The sequence below is a fragment of the Trifolium pratense genome, linkage group LG1 (genome assembly GCF_020283565.1).
Source record: "Trifolium pratense cultivar HEN17-A07 linkage group LG1, ARS_RC_1.1, whole genome shotgun sequence".
NCBI lineage: Eukaryota > Viridiplantae > Streptophyta > Magnoliopsida > Fabales > Fabaceae > Trifolium > Trifolium pratense.
In genome coordinates, this window is record NC_060059.1 from 17,135,814 (window position 1) to 17,153,694 (window position 17,881).

Consider the following 17,881-nt stretch of genomic DNA (forward strand, 5'->3'; position numbering starts at 1 on the left):
AGTTTGAGTACAAGTACTTACTCAAACACTTATTCAAACTACTGCTCTAAATATTTTATCTGTGTGAGATTATATTTTAATTAAAATTTAATATAGTATAGAGCTTTTAACCTGAGTGGTAGATCAAAACATGAAAGATTTGATGGACGAAGATTTTAAAAATATGGAATTCGAATTTGTGGAAAAAGTAGAGGAATTTTATGTAGAGTATGCAAGCAAGGAGAAGTGCTGGGTTTTCCCTTAGAAAATGAAGATGCAACATTTAAACGTTAAATAGTTTGTTCTATTCTATGCAGAATTAGAGAGCTAAAAAACATTTGGAGCAGAGTGATCGTGTTAAAGAACCAAGAAGATTGCACGAACATGTTGTCGAGCTTTGATTCGATTTGAGCTTAATAAGAGTAGTGGTACTTATGTAGTGAACTATTACTTTGACTTCTCTTTTTTAAATGGTAGACTGACTGTTTGAACCTAAAGCAAATTTTTTCAAAATGCAGATACTAATGTACTACAATTGCAGGAATTAATCACTTATTTAAACCTAATAAAAATAAGTACATTGATTAAACATGATCTACAAAAATACCCAGTTGGATTTATAAGAAAGATGGCTTAGAGTCTCAAATAAAAATTGGTCTTTTTAAGTTTTGAAGTATAAATTGAGCAATTAAATTAAAATAAAAGAAAGATACTAATCACATTGAAGAAGAAGAAGAAGAAGATAGACAAATGAAAGCAAATGGGAAAACTCAAAACATGTAAGAAGAAATATGAATAGGAAGAAAAGAAAATGGACGTATCGAAGCAAAAAAATTATCATTACCACGGAGAAGGAACGAGGAGACTCACCAAAGTTGCACATTTTGGAAAACTATCATGTTCATATGAAAGCTCTCATCAAGAGGAACACACAAATAGTCACCATTTTTTGTTTCCATGAACATGACGGGTGGAGGAAGCTTGATGAAGAAGGAAGAAATGAGGTATGTCACATTATTTTTTTTGTCTTGAGTCCGAACGCTGAGATGACACGGGTCTCTCCTAATTCAACCAAGATCTTCGATTCGATCTCTGGTTTGGGCGTGTAACGGTGATGACAGTCAATTATATGATTTTTTTAGTAGTAGATTAGTATAGTTTTTATAGTAATTAAAGACTAAAAGCAATCAAATATCGAGAAAAGTGAAGACACAAGGACCAGAAACAAGAAAAGTGGAAAAAGCACAAAAAAATGGCAAAAATGAAATAAAGCAACGCACCATCGTACCCACGATGAGGTTCAACGTGCGCAATGAGAAGACGGTTAAAAAGAAAATGAAAAAAAGCTAGGCCAAACGATACCTACAAATATTTATAGAGTTCGCCATCGGTTACTTAACCCAATTTTAGTTACGGTCAACCAAGTGAAGTTTAACTATCTACCGTAACAGTTATGAGTCCTATGACTAACTAACTACGACACAGTAATAGTAGGACGGAATTAACAGTTTTAGAGTGAAGCTTTATCTCATGAAAGCTATGAAGCACAAACACCAGAACCTTATTTAAGATTAGAAGGGATCCGCGTCATCTCATCTAAGTATTTTTGGTTTCTATTTGTTTTCATTCCAACGCAATCAGACTGGTCATTGAATTGGTATGTTTACGGGTTCAAAGTTCAATCGATTGGACCAAGGTTCAATCGGATCAAAATGTTTTTAATTAATTTTTTATATATTTAAATATTATTTAGTAGTATATACTTTTTATATATTTAAACGTTTTTAAAAACTTTTAGGTTTCTATTTGTTTTCATTATGTTGTTTTTTATCTTCGCTAAAATTAAAAAACTAACTAAAGCAAATAACTATTTAGGGTTTGTTTGGCCTGACTTTTTTCCTCTTATTTAGAGTTTATGCAAACAACTTATGCAATTTTTATATATTATTATAAATTTGTCATGTTAGTTTATGATAAATTGACTTATAAAATTACAATTTTTACTAGTATAAACTTATAAAATATCATAAAATTTAATTTACGATGCATAAGCGGCCAAACGGTAGTATATACTACTATTAGTATACGATACAAAAAATAGTTTCCGTTGGGACTTGGTTTTAATTTTAAGAGAAGAGAAGAGAGAGAAACACAATGTAACCCTAGTCCAATTCACCGCCTCTCTCAAGCTCCTTTCCCCACCGTGACGGACAGGATTCAATGAATCAACTTGCCACCGTCACGAATTCACCGCCTCTCTCAAGCTCCACCGTCCACCGTCACGAACAGGATTCAATGAATCAACTTGCCACCGTCACGAATCACGAAAGAAATCGCTCAATCTCTCACCGCTTGCGAAGAAATCAGACGAATTTAATTTTGGTGAAGTCATTATCCCTTTTCCCCTTTTCTTTTTCTATCAATTCTTGGTAATTTCAAAAATCAATTATCAATTCTTCGAACATGGATGTTTACCCTATTTTTTTGCTGTGTATTTTCTTGTTCAAATGTTAGGTTTTTGGCAACAGCTTTGGGTGTTTGTAGTTCCAAAACTACATCTTGTTTCTTGGGTACGTACGAGCACAAATTTGTTTGCTTTGTTTGTAGTTTCAAAAAATCAAAAATTAAGAGAAAATAAGATGGCCATATTATAATAACCAAAAATTAAGAGAAAATTAAATCTTGTTGATGATATCTTGAAATCTAAAGATGATTGAAGTTGAAGCTTAAGAATAGATTGGGAGTTTTTTCTGTTTTTTGAATAACCTGTTTACATAGATGATGGTTAACTCTTTGTAAATCTCTTGTTTCTTGAAACATTTCTAATAAACATATGTGTATTTAATAATTGTTTCACATTTTCTCTTAACCAATACTTTCTATTTACTCTTCTCAGTTTGACACTAAAGACTACATACTTAAACTTCCTTCACCAGAGTGTTGGGTGGTAAGGCAATTTTGTTTCAACACCTTCTTGAAGCTTTTACTTATCAGTACAAGGTCAAGGATGATTGAGTTGGTATCAAAAGGTTTGGCTACATTAGAGGTATGGTAGTTGTAGTGTTGTATTTGCATACAATTTTGTAACTAGTTTTTTGTTGTTGTTGTTGGGATTAACTGCATACTAGTTAGACGAACTTTGATTGGATTGTTTCAGTGGTGGACTTGATTTTATTGATTTGTGTGTTTCACTTAAACACTCTGGCTCTCTTTTTATGTATGCGGTTCATGAGTGTGGATCTTATTCAAAAAACAGTTTTGGAAATTTGTATGCTCACAAGAGATTATGTCTTTTTTTATGTTCCCTCTTTCTATTTACTTTGCAATTAATGTTTTCTCTCCTTTGTTATGATTGATGGTCATCAGCAAATGGCATATAGCATGAAATTATCAGAATGATTTCTGAATGCATTTACTTCATTATTCCACTTTATGTAACCTCTTTTTTTTGTTGATTATGCCTGTTTTTATTTCTGACCACCTGCATGGCTGATGATTAAAGTGTGTAAATGATTAGCTTATGAATAATATGACAGCTTTTCAATACATGGTTTATGATCATTTTGACAGAAGTCATTCTCCCCTTCCCAGTTCCCAACACACTTTCCAGTTCATGTGGCTGTTAATTGAATTCACTGTATAACTATAAATTGATATACTGTAGTATTCTATTACTACCTTCATTTAATTTATCATTAGTTGTGTTCAAGCTGAAGAAGTGAACTTTACTATTTTCTTCTCTTTCAGAGAAACCATAGAAAGCATATGTGCATATCAATGGAATTAGTAGCTGCTGTTCTTGGAGACCATGGACAGCGTCCTCATGAAGACTATGGTAAATTCATGTTATTTTAAATAGTATAGTGTTTTTAGATTCATTTGAAAAACACATTCCAAATTTCAAAATACATTACAAATTGGAAAGTAAAATTCATATTGTTATCTACAAAAGGATGACTTTTACCGTGTCAACAAAATTAGCCCAAATTTTATGTATAAAATAGACTTAAATTTGTTTTTGGAATTGTATGATGTAGTATTATTTCCTATCATATATTCATTGGCATTTCTTTCTCTGAGCAGTAGTGGCTACAGCAGTTACTGAATTGGGCAATGGAAAGCCAAAGTTCTATTCTACTCGCGATAATCTCTTTTTGCATAAAATGGCGATTACCAACAAATCACGTGTGGTTGTTCTCAACAAGGTGAACATTTAGTATTTAAATAGGCGTTCTTTATTATTCAACTTCTATAAATGACTCAAGTATGATATAATTTCTTTTAAACCAGCTATCTTCAAATAATTTGATAAACTGAAATGAATTAGTGTTGCATTAGATTTAGAAACACTGAATACCTATTGTTTTATGAAATGTGTAATTATTATGTGATTAAAATCTGATGGATTGGTATTCTATTTATTAAGTTCTTAGAGATTTCTGGTCTGTGAGATCAGTTTTTTTTTTTTCTATATAGTAATATATAATAAAATATAATATAATAATAAAACTTTTTGATTGAGAACCTTTATGTAAATGTAGAAAATCAGCCTCTTCCTTCATTGCTGCCTATGAAGCCTAATGCGAGGAAGGTACTGCAACTTCTGTATGCAGGGATCTTGATGAAATTGTGGACGTATCTATACCAGGTTTGAATGTTAAGTTAGCACTATTTATTTAACTTGACATTGTGTCTCATGCTCCACATATATGATGAAATGGAATTTGATAGACAATGATTTTTTTTAAAAAATAAAAATAGAAAGCCTACTTTGTTTTAAATTTAATGAAATAGACTGACCTGATGGAAAAAATAGAATGACCCTGATGGAAAAAATAGAATGTCCCTGATGGAAAATATATGGTATTTGAACCTATACGTTTCGATAAATGGGATGATGATGATAATGTGACCCTTAATGGAATGAAAATAGAAAGCCTACTTTATTTTAAATTCTATAAAATAGAATGACCCGATGGAAAAAATAGAATGTCCCAAATGGAAAATATATGGTATTAGAACCTATACGGTTCGATAAATGGTAGGATGATCGTACCGTGACCCTTAATCGAATGAAAATAGAAAGACTACTTTGTTTTAAATTCTATATAATAAAATGACCGGAGGGAAAAAGAAGAATGACCCTGATGGAAAAAATAGAATGTACCTAATGGAAAATATATGGTATTTGAACCTATACGGTTCAATAAATGGGATGATGATGGAACTGTGACTCTTAATCGAATGAAAATAGATAGCCTGCTGCCTACTTTGTTTTAAATTCTATGAAATCAAACGACCCGATGGAAAAATAGCATGACCCTGATGGAAAAAATAAAATTTCGCTGATGGAAAATATATGGTATGTGAACCTATACAGTTATAAATTTTATGAAATAGAATGACCCGATGGAAAAAATAGAATAACCCTTATGGAAAAAATATAATGTCCCTGATGGAAAATATATGGTATTTGAACCTATACTGTTCGATAAATGGTATGATGATGGTACTGTGACCTTTAATAGAATGAAAATAGAAAGACTACTTTGTTTTAAATTCTAAAAAATAGAATGACCCAGAGGAAAAAACAAAATGTCCCTGATGGAAAATATATGATTGTATTGTGACACTTAATCGAATGAAAATAGAAAGCCTACTTTGTTTTAAAATCTATGAAATAGAATGACCCTGATGGAAAAAATAGAATGTACCTAATGGAAAATATATGACATTTGAACCGATACGGTTCAATAAATGGGATGATGATGGAACTGTGACTCTTAATCAAATGAAAATAGATAGCCTGCTGCCTACTTTGTTTTAAATTCTATGAAATCAAATGACCCGATGGAAAAATAGCATGACCCTGATGGAAAAAAATGAAATGTCGCTGATGGAAAATATATGGTATGTGAACCTGTACAGTTATAAATTCTATGAAATAGAATGACCCGATGGAAAAAATAGAATAACCCTTATGAAAAAAATATAATCTCCCTGATGGAAAATATATGGTATTTGAACCTATACTGTTCGATAAATGGTATGATGATGGTACTGTGACCTTTAATAGAATGAAAATAGAAAGACTACCTTGTTTTAAATTCTAAAAAATAGATTGACCCAATGAAAAAATAAAATATCCCTCATGGAAAATATATGATTGTACTGTGACACTTAATCGAATGAAAATAGAAAGCCTACTTTGTTTTAAATTCTATGAAATAGAATGACCCGATGGAAAAAATTGAATGACCCTGATGGAAAAAATAGAATGTCTCTGATGGAAAATATATGGTATTTGAACCTACACGGTTCAATAAATGGGATGATGATGGAACTGTGACTCTTAATCGAATGAAAATAGATAGCATGCTGCCTACTTTGTTTTAAATTCTATGAAATCAAATGACCCGATGGAAAAATAGCATAACCCTAATGGAAGAAATAAAATGTCGCAGATGGAAAATATATGGTATGTGAGCCTGTACAGTTATAAATTCTATGAAATAGAATGACCCGAAGGAAAAATAGAATAACCCTTATGGAAAAAATATAATGTCCCTGATGGAAAATATATGGTATTTGAACATATACGGTTCAATAAATGGGATGATGATAGAACTGTGACTCTTAATCGAATGAAAATAGATAGCCTGCTGCCTACCTTGTTTTAAATTATATGAAATCAAATGACCTGATGGAAAAATAGCATGACCCTGATGGAAAATTTATGGTATGTGAACCTGTACGGTTATAAATTCTATGAAATAGAATGACCCGATGGAAAAAATAGAATAACCCTTATGGGAAAAATATAATGTCTCTGATGGAAAATATATGGTATTTGAACCTATACTGTTCGATAAATGCTATGATGGTACTGTGACCTTTAATAGAATGAAAATAGAAAGACTACTTTGTTTTAAATTCTAAAAAATAGAATGACCCAATGGAAAAAATAAAATGTCCCTGATGGAAAATATATGATTGTACTGTGACACTTAATCGAATGAAAATAGAAAGCCTACTTTGTTTTAAATTCTACGAAATAGAATGACCCGATGAAAAAAATAGAATTACCCTGATGGAAAAAATATAATGTCCCTGATGGAAAATATATGGTATTTGAACCTATACGGTTCAATAAATGGGATGATGATGGAACTGTGACTCTTAATCGAATGAAAATAGATAGCATGCGCCCTACTTTGTTTTAAATTCTATGAAATCAAATGACCCGATGGAAAAATAGCTTGACCCTGATGGAAGAAATAAAATGTCGCTGATGGAAAATATATGGTATGTGAACCTGTACAGTTATAAATTCTATGAAATAGAATGACCCGATGGAAAAAATAGAATAACCCTTATGGAAAAAAATATAATGTCCCTGATGGAAAATATATGGTATTTGAACATATACGGTTCAATAAATGGGATGATGATAGAACTGTGACTCTTAATCGACTGAAAATAGATAGCCTGCTGCATACTTTGTTTTAAATTATATGAAATCAAATGACCCGATGGAAAAATAGCATAACCCTGATGGAAAAAATAAAATGTCGCTGATGGAAAATAATGTTATGTGAACCAGTACAGTTATAAAATCTATGAAATAGAATGACCCGATGGAAAAAATAGAATAACCCTTATGAAAAAAATATAATGTCCCTGATGGAAAATATATAGTATTTGAACCTATACTGTTCGATAAATGGTATGATGGTACTGTGACCTTTAATAGAATAGAATGAAAATAGAAAGACTACTTTGTTTTAAATTCTAAAAAATAGAATGACCCAATGGAAAAAATATAATGTCCCGGGTGGAAATTATATGATTGTACTGTGACACTTAATCAAATGAAAATAGAAAGCCTACTTTGTTTTAAATTCTATGAAATAGAATGACCCGATGGAAAAAATAGAATAACCCTTATGAAAAAAATATAATGTCCCTGATGGAAAATATATGGTATTTGAACCTATACCGTTCGATAAATGGTATGATGGTACTGTGACCTTTAATAGAATGAAAATAGAAAGACTGATTTGTTTTAAATTCAAAAAAATAGAATGATCCAATATGGAAAAAATAAAATGTCCCTGATGGAAATTATATGATTGTACTGTGACATTTAATCGAATGAAAATAGAAAGTCTACTTTGTTTTAAATTCTATGAAATAGAATGACCCGATGAAAAAAATAGAATGACCCTGATGGTAAAAATAGAATGTCCCTGATGGAAAATATATGGTATTTGAACCTATACGGTTCAATAAATGGGATGATGATGGAACTGTGACTCTTAATCGAATGAAAATAGATAGCATGCTGCCTACTTTGTTTTAAATTCTATGAAATCAAATGACCCGATGGAAAAATAGCATGACCCTGATGGAAAAAATAAAATGTCGCTGATGGAAAATATATGGTATGTGAACCTGTACAGTTATAAATTCTATGAAATAGAATGACCCGATGGAAAAAATAGAATAACCCTTATGGAAAAAATATAATGTCCCTGATGGAAAATATATGGTATTTGAACCTATACTGTTCGATAAATGGTATGATGGTACTGTGACCTTTAATAGAATAGAATGAAAATAGAAAGACTACTTTGTTTTAAATTCTAAAAAATAGAATGACCCAATGGAAAAAATAAAATGTCCCTGATGGCAAATATATGATTGTACTGTGACACTTAGAATGAAAATAGAAAGCCTACTTTGTTTTAAATTCTATGAAATAGAATGACCCGATGAAAAAAATAGAATGACCCTGATGGAAAAAATAGAATGTCCCTGATGGAAAATCTATGGTATTTCAACCTATACGATTCAATAAATGGGATGATGATGGAACTGTGACTCTTAATCGAATGAAAATAGATAGCATGCTGCCTACTTTGTTTTAAATTCTATGAAATCAAATGACCCGATGGAAAAATAGCTTGACCCTGATGGAAGAAATAAAATGTCGCTGATGGAAAATATATGGTATGTGAACCTGTACAGTTATAAATTCTATGAAATAGAATGACCCGATGGAAAAAATAGAATAACCCTTATGGAAAAAAATATAATGTCCCTGATGGAAAATATATGGTATTTGAACATATACGGTTCAATAAATGGGATGATGATAGAACTGTGACTCTTAATCGACTGAAAATAGATAGCCTGCTGCATACTTTGTTTTAAATTATATGAAATCAAATGACCCGATGGAAAAATAGCATAACCCTGATGGAAAAAATAAAATGTCGCTGATGGAAAATATATGTTATGTGAACCAGTACAGTTATAAAATCTATGAAATAGAATGACCCGATGGAAAAAATAGAATAACCCTTATGAAAAAAAAATAATGTCCCTGATGGAAAATATATAGTATTTGAACCTATACTGTTCGATAAATGGTATGATGGTACTGTGACCTTTAATAGAATAGAATGAAAATAGAAAGACTACTTTGTTTTAAATTCTAAAAAATAGAATGACCCAATGGAAAAAATAAAATGTCCCGGGTGGAAATTATATGATTGTACCGTGACACTTAATCAAATGAAAATAGAAAGCCTACTTTGTTTTAAATTCTATGAAATAGAATGACCCGATGAAAAAAATAGAATGACCCTGATGGAAAAAATAGAATGTCTCTGATGGAAAATCTATGGTATTTGAACCTATACGGTTCAATAAATGGGATGATGATGTAACTGTGACTCTTAATCGAATGAAAATAGATAGCATGCTGCCTACTTTGTTTTAAATTCTATGAAATCAAATGACCCGATGGAAAAATAGCATAACCCTAATGGAAGAAATAAAATGTCGCCGATGGAAAATATATGGTATGTGAGCCTGTACAGTTATAAATTCTATGAAATAGAATGACCCGAAAAAAAAATAGAATGACCCTGATGGAAAAAATATAATGTCCCTGATGGAAAATATATGGTATTTGAACCTATACGGTTCAATAAATGGGATGATGATGGAACTGTGACTCTTAATCGAATGAAAATAGATAGTCTGCTGCCTACTTTGTTTTAAATTCTATGAAATCAAATGATCCGATGGAAAAATAGCATGACCCTGATGGAAAAAATAAAATGTCGCTGATGGAGAATATATGTTATGTGAACCAGTTCAGTTATAAATTCTATGAAATAGAATAACCCGATGGAAAATATATGGTATTTGAATATATACGGTTCAATAAATGGGATGATGATAGAACTGTGACTCTTAATCGACTGGAAATAGATAGCCTGCTGCCTACTTTGTTTTAAATTATATGAAATCAGATGACCCGATGGAAAAATAGCATGACCCTGATGGAAAAAATAAAATGTCGCTGATGGAAAATATATGGTATGTGAACCTGTACAATTATAAATTCTATGAAATAGAATGACCCGATGGAAAAAATAGAATAACCCTTATGGAAAAAATATAATGTCCCTGATGGTAAATATATGGTATTTGAACCTATACTGTTCGATAAATGGTATGATGGTACTGTGACCTTTAATAGAATAGAATGAAAATAGAAAGACTACTTTGTTTTAAATTCTAAAAAATAGAATGACCCAATGGAAAAAATAAAATGTCCCTGATGGAAAATATATGATTGTACTGTGACACTTAGAATGAAAATAGAAAGCCTACTTTGTTTTAAATTCTATGAAATAGAATGACCCGATGAAAAAAATAGAATGACCCTGATGGAAAAAATAGAATGTCCCTAATGGAAAATCTATGGTATTTCAACCTATACGGTTCAATAAATGGGATGATGATGGAACTGTGACTCTTAATCGAATGAAAATAGATAGCATGCTGCCTACTTTGTTTTAAATTCTATGAAATCAAATGACCCGATGGAAAAATAGCATGACCCTGATGGAAAAAATAAAATGTCGCTGATGGAAAATATATGGTATGTGAACCTGTACAGTTATAAATTCTATGAAATAGAATGACCCGATGGAAAAAATAGAATAACCCTTATGGAAAAAATATAATGTCCCTGATGGAAAATATATGGTATTTGAACCTATACTGTTCGATAAATGGTATGATGGTACTGTGACCTTTAATAGAATAGAATGAAAATAGAAAGACTACTTTGTTTTAAATTCTAAAAAATAGAATGACCCAATGGAAAAAATAAAATGTCCCTGATGGCAAATATATGATTGTACTGTGACACTTAGAATGAAAATAGAAAGCCTACTTTGTTTTAAATTCTATGAAATAGAATGACCCGATGAAAAAAATAGAATGACCCTGATGGAAAAAATAGAATGTCCCTGATGGAAAATCTATGGTATTTCAACCTATACGATTCAATAAATGGGATGATGATGGAACTGTGACTCTTAATCGAATGAAAATAGATAGCATGCTGCCTACTTTGTTTTAAATTCTATGAAATCAAATGACCCGATGGAAAAATAGCTTGACCCTGATGGAAGAAATAAAATGTCGCTGATGGAAAATATATGGTATGTGAACCTGTACAGTTATAAATTCTATGAAATAGAATGACCCGATGGAAAAAATAGAATAACCCTTATGGAAAAAAATATAATGTCCCTGATGGAAAATATATGGTATTTGAACATATACGGTTCAATAAATGGGATGATGATAGAACTGTGACTCTTAATCGACTGAAAATAGATAGCCTGCTGCATACTTTGTTTTAAATTATATGAAATCAAATGACCCGATGGAAAAATAGCATAACCCTGATGGAAAAAATAAAATGTCGCTGATGGAAAATATATGTTATGTGAACCAGTACAGTTATAAAATCTATGAAATAGAATGACCCGATGGAAAAAATAGAATAACCCTTATGAAAAAAAAATAATGTCCCTGATGGAAAATATATAGTATTTGAACCTATACTGTTCGATAAATGGTATGATGGTACTGTGACCTTTAATAGAATAGAATGAAAATAGAAAGACTACTTTGTTTTAAATTCTAAAAAATAGAATGACCCAATGGAAAAAATAAAATGTCCCGGGTGGAAATTATATGATTGTACTGTGACACTTAATCAAATGAAAATAGAAAGCCTACTTTGTTTTAAATTCTATGAAATAGAATGACTCGATGAAAAAAATAGAATGACCCTGATGGAAAAAATAGAATGTCTCTGATGGAAAATCTATGGTATTTGAACCTATACGGTTCAATAAATGGGATGATGATGTAACTGTGACTCTTAATCGAATGAAAATAGATAGTGTTGAAATTTGGGGAATTTAGGTGAAAAGAATAGGAGGAAATAATAAGGAACAATAAAATATTATTGATAATGATGTCAATAACCCTAATTACAATATTTACATTACTATTTACATGAATAAAATAGTATGACTACCTTGGTATTTATAACCAAGTGAATAAACTTAAATCTAAACTAAATCCCTTTATTATAGGGCTAAGAATAAACAAACCAAATCATAGAGATATTTTCTCAACAAATAATATAATATTTTCTATATTCTAACACTCCCCCTCAAGCTAAAGCTTACTAAGCTTTAAGCTTGTTACAAAATTAACCCTAAAAATAAATTAAATCCATTGATATCAAGCCATAAAGAGCAGCAATCAAAGAAGTAGTAAAGCAGCGACCGAAGAGATGAATCCATATCAAATTAAGTAAAAATGTCCGCATATTAAAGTATCACAAACGGGGTATGCCCGCGGATTAACGTATCACAAACGGGGTATGCCCGCGGATTAAGGGAAAACAAACGGGGTATGCCCGCGGATTAAGGTATCACAAACGAGGTATGCCCGCGGATTAAGGGATCACAAACGGGGTATGCCCGCGGATTAAGGGATAACAAACGGGGTATGCCCGCAAATTAAGGGATCACAAACGGGGTATGCCCGCGGATTAAGGGATCACAAACGGGGTATGCCCGCAGATTAAGGTATCACAAAACAGGTAATTAGGCCACCAAAACAAGATCAAGAGAGACTGATGATCAATCTTGGGAAAAAACGGTGGTTAAAGGTAAAGGATTCATGGAAAATTGGCATGTGACTGCATGTGTTAAGTAACATATCAATAAGGGTTAGAAAAGAAAGCAAATGGGTAAACAAGAACCACAAAGGTGTGGAACAAAATAAAAATAAATTCTAATGACGGCTAGGGTTTATATGAAAAAAAAGGTTAAGTAAAGCATATATGAACAAAAAGGTAAGTAAAACGAAGAATAATCGAGAGTTAAATCTCGGGGAAAATTGCAGCGGAATTATGTTTCAAGGTGGATACCATGGCTCTGATACCATGTTGAAATTTGGGGAATTTAGGTGAAAAGAATAGGAGGAAATAATAAGGAACAATAAAATATTATTGATAATGATGTCAATAACCCTAATTACAATATTTACATTACTATTTACATGAATAAAATAGTATGACTACCTTGGTATTTATAACCAAGTGAATAAACTTAAATCTAAACTAAATCCCTTTATTATAGGGCTAAGAATAAACAAACCAAATCATAGAGATATTTTCTCAACAAATAATATAATATTTTCTATATTCTAACAGATAGCATGCTGCCTACTTTGTTTTAAATTCTATGAAATCAAATGACCCGATGGAAAAATAGCATAACCCTAATGGAAGAAATAAAATGTCGCCGATGGAAAATATATGGTATGTGAGCCTGTACAGTTATAAATTCTATGAAATAGAATGACCCGAAAAAAAAAAAGAATGACCCTGATGGAAAAAATATAATGTCCCTGATGGAAAATATATGGTATTTGAACCTATACGGTTCAATAAATGGGATGATGATGGAACTGTGACTCTTAATCGAATGAAAATAGATAGTCTGCTGCCTACTTTGTTTTAAATTCTATGAAATCAAATGATCCGATGGAAAAATAGCATGACCCTGATGGAAAAAATAAAATGTCGCTGATGGAGAATATATGTTATGTGAACCAGTTCAGTTATAAATTCTATGAAATAGAATAACCCGATGGAAAATATATGGTATTTGAATATATACGGTTCAATAAATGGGATGATGATAGAACTGTGACTCTTAATCGACTGGAAATAGATAGCCTGCTGCCTACTTTGTTTTAAATTATATGAAATCAGATGACCCGATGGAAAAATAGCATGACCCTGATGGAAAAAATAAAATGTCGCTGATGGAAAATATATGGTATGTGAACCTGTACAATTATAAATTCTATGAAATAGAATGACCCGATGGAAAAAATAGAATAACCCTTATGGAAAAAATATAATGTCCCTGATGGAAAATATATGGTATTTGAACCTATACTGTTCGATAAATGGTATGATGGTACTGTGACCTTTAATAGAATAGAATGAAAATAGAAAGACTACTTTGTTTTAAATTCTAAAAAATAGAATGACCCAATGGAAAAAATAAAATGTCCCTGATGGAAAATATATGATTGTACTGTGACACTTAGAATGAAAATAGAAAGCCTACTTTGTTTTAAATTCTATGAAATAGAATGACCCGATGAAAAAAATAGAATGACCCTGATGGAAAAAATAGAATGTCCCTAATGGAAAATCTATGGTATTTCAACCTATACGGTTCAATAAATGGGATGATGATGGAACTGTGACTCTTAATCGAATGAAAATAGATAGCATGCTGCCTACTTTGTTTTAAATTCTATGAAATCAAATGACCCGATGGAAAAATAGCATGACCCTGATGGAAAAAATAAAATGTCACTGATGGAAAATATATGGTATGTGAACCTGTACAGTTATAAATTCTATGAAATAGAATGACCCGATGGAAAAAATAGAATAACCCTTATGGAAAAAATATAATGTCACTGATGGAAAATATATGGTATTTGAACCTATACGGTTCAATAAATGGGATGATGATGGAACTGTGACTCTTAATCGAATGAAAATAGATAGTCTGCTGCCTACTTTGTTTTAAATTCTATGAAATCAAATGACCCGATGGAAAAATAGCATGACCCTGATGGAAAAAAATAAGATGTCGCTGATGGAAAATATATGGTATGTGAACCTGTACTGTTATAAATTCTATGAAATAGAATGACCCGATGGAAAAAATAGAATAACCCTTATGAAAAAAATATAATGTCCCTGATGGAAAATGAAATCCGGCACGCAGTGAACACAATGCTGCACAAGATGCTATAGCATACGTTGCAGCAAGACAGTCGCAGAACACAGAAAATAAATAAATAAACTGCAGAATAATAAATAAGACAGATAGTTGTTAACCCAGTTCAGTGCAACGTCACCTACTCTGGGGGATACCAATCCAGGAATGAATCCACTATAATAGCTCTAGTTCAAAGCCCTCGACCAACACCCGGTACTTGACTTATCACCTAGACACTACCCGTGCAATCCTATCTAAGAACCTCTTAGATAATGAGACCCCGTCCCAAATTCCCTCTAACAACACGTACCATGTTGCTGTCAATAATAATAATCAAGATGGAGACACTCTCCTAGAAACTAGACCACACTCTTGCTTAAAAGCTTATGAGTGAATCACACACACTAACTCCATGCTTCAAAGCTTAGGAGTAGCTTACAATTAACAACCAAAACACAGTCCTAAACTTGCATCAAATTGACACAAGAAAGGCTGACAAAAGACACAAACTCTAAACCTTAAAAACTCACACTTTGTAAACAACACGGTTTAGAATACATGAGTAGAATAGCTTGAGGCTTCACATATTTATAGTCTTCAATTGTCTTGATGTCCAAGTTAGGTCTTCAGACATGTACAGCTGTAGGAATTGTGGCCAACCCTAAATTATTTCCAGAAATATAATTCATGTTGTACCAAACAAAAAAAACGCTAAAAATATAATATAATTATATTTTTGTTTTAAATAACATTCCTTCAGCCGACTTCAATAAAACTTGCTGAGCAAGGCTCGTTTTGCCCAGACGCACGTGCCTGAATATATAATTGGAGCAAATCTTGACTCAGATTTGAAATAAAAATTCTGCACGAAAACAGAGCTTCAGTATGCTGTACTATAATGCTACAGCATCTCAGTCCAGCATCTGGCTGGTTGGCTTTTGCAAAATGTAGCCAATCAAAACACCAACAATCTCCCCCTTTGGCAAATTTTGGCTAAAACAACCTTAGGCCAGTGCATAGAGAGATACAGTCTAAACTTTCCTTCGAGTCACCGTAAGCACACAACTAGGAAAGAAAGTAGAACGATGCTAAGCTATTTAAACTTTCCTTCGAGTCAACATAAGCACACAACTAAGAAAGAAGGTAAGAAATTCATCAGATGAAAAGATAGCTAGCACGTAAGCATCAGAGGCATGCAACAGCGGAACATAACACATCTTAGCCTCAAAGTACAGATAGAGAGAAATAAACTCTCACATAGTGGATTCAAGATCGGAGAAACAAACTCCTTAATAATTAAGCAACGCCACAGAAAATAGGAAAAATAAATTCCTATATGAACACTTCAGACATGCATGTCATAAGTAGTAGAAAAATAAATTCTACTCCCCCTCAATACATGCGTAAATTCACTCCTCCTCAAAACATGCATAAACTTCACTCCCCCTCAACATATGCATCATAAAACAACATGCTATACTAGATGTTATAGCATTCTTCATCACACCATGCACAACAGATATTACTCCCCCTTTTTAGCCATAAATTCTGACAAATAAAGTCGGTATCACACAGTAGGAGCAGAACTTCCACAGAGTTATCAGATCATAGAGAAACATAGAGTGCAGAGAGAATCAGAGCATAAGAACTCATAAAGTGCACATTACAGACCATCAGGGCATAGAAAACCTGGATTATCGGAGCCAAAATACATGGATTGTACATGTTACAAACTAGAGAGCATCAGGGCGTAGCCCACAAATTAAAATCCAAAAGGACATGCAAATAAAGCATAAGCAGGGCACATAGAAGGACTTGCATCAGAGTCCTCCTCCTCTACCTCAGTATTACCACCTGTATTATCATCGAGAACACCAGGACTGACATTGGAAAACACCTTGAGGTCAACAGTCATTTGCTTCCTAGGCAAAACATCAGTTTGACTGATTGACAGATGATGCAGCACAGTCTGCAACATGTGTACCCTCAAACAGTCTAAAATCAAAAGACAAATCACAACCTCTCTTACTAGGAACACCAGCCTTAGTACAAAGGTCAGGATGTTGAGCCAGAATAATGTCACACATCAATGTAGGAAAGACTATAGGCATCTTCACAATACATGACTTACCATGCAAAACAGTTTCATCAAGAATATAAGAACCAAAGGCAAAAGGTGATCTGGTCCCTACAACATATATAAACCTAGCCAAACCTGTAGCCACAGTATTGGAATGAGTAGTTGGAGCCCAGTTGCAGTTTTCATCAATCCAGCTGCATTGATCAAATCAACAAGCTTTTGGCATTGTAAAAAAAACTTCACTTAAATTCCTTTCCACAACAAGCCTTCTTTTTATCACAAATTTCCACCTGTCAACATTTTCAAAACGATGAAAGGAAATGTTGTCAATGGGTACAGGGGATACATCTTGAGGGATCCTCTTTTTCTTCACAGACTTCTTTGAGGATGTTGCAGGCGATGCAGTAGCATGTTGGTCTTCCTCAAACTCTGAATCACTAGAGGAAATAGTCTTCCTCCTCAAAAGCTTCTTCTTTGGCTCAGAGGGCCTAGTAATCTTACTCCACTGTCTTTTAAGACCATAGATTTTCTTTTCCTTGGCGGTCTTGACAGGAACATTAGAAACAGCTACACCTTTACCAGCATTGCTCCTTAACCTCCTAGTACTAGAAGCAGGAGT

General features: G+C 32.5%; 1 protein-coding gene across 6 annotated transcripts in view; it reads left to right on the plus strand.

Annotated features, from left to right (window-relative positions):
* The first annotated feature begins 2,078 nt into the window (after positions 1-2,078).
* LOC123898525 (tRNA ligase 1-like) overlaps positions 2,079-17,881 on the plus strand; it is a 49,866-nt gene continuing 34,063 nt past the window's right edge. Inside the window, exons 1-6 of one of the 6 annotated variants that reach the window (XR_006805335.1) lie at positions 2,079-2,361; positions 2,494-2,549; positions 2,876-3,025; positions 3,727-3,814; positions 4,063-4,184; positions 4,521-6,712. Coding sequence is in view for 3 of the 6 variants with exons in the window: in XM_045949512.1 (XP_045805468.1) it covers positions 3,527-3,616; positions 3,727-3,814; positions 4,063-4,184; positions 4,521-4,553 (333 nt within the window). In the remaining 3 variants the exon portion in view is untranslated. Of the gene's footprint in view, positions 2,362-2,493; positions 2,550-2,875; positions 3,026-3,520; positions 3,617-3,726; positions 3,815-4,062; positions 4,185-4,520; positions 6,713-17,881 lie in introns of those variants that run through there. The other 5 variants (XR_006805336.1, XM_045949528.1, XR_006805334.1 and 2 more) reach the window with 5 other exon arrangements.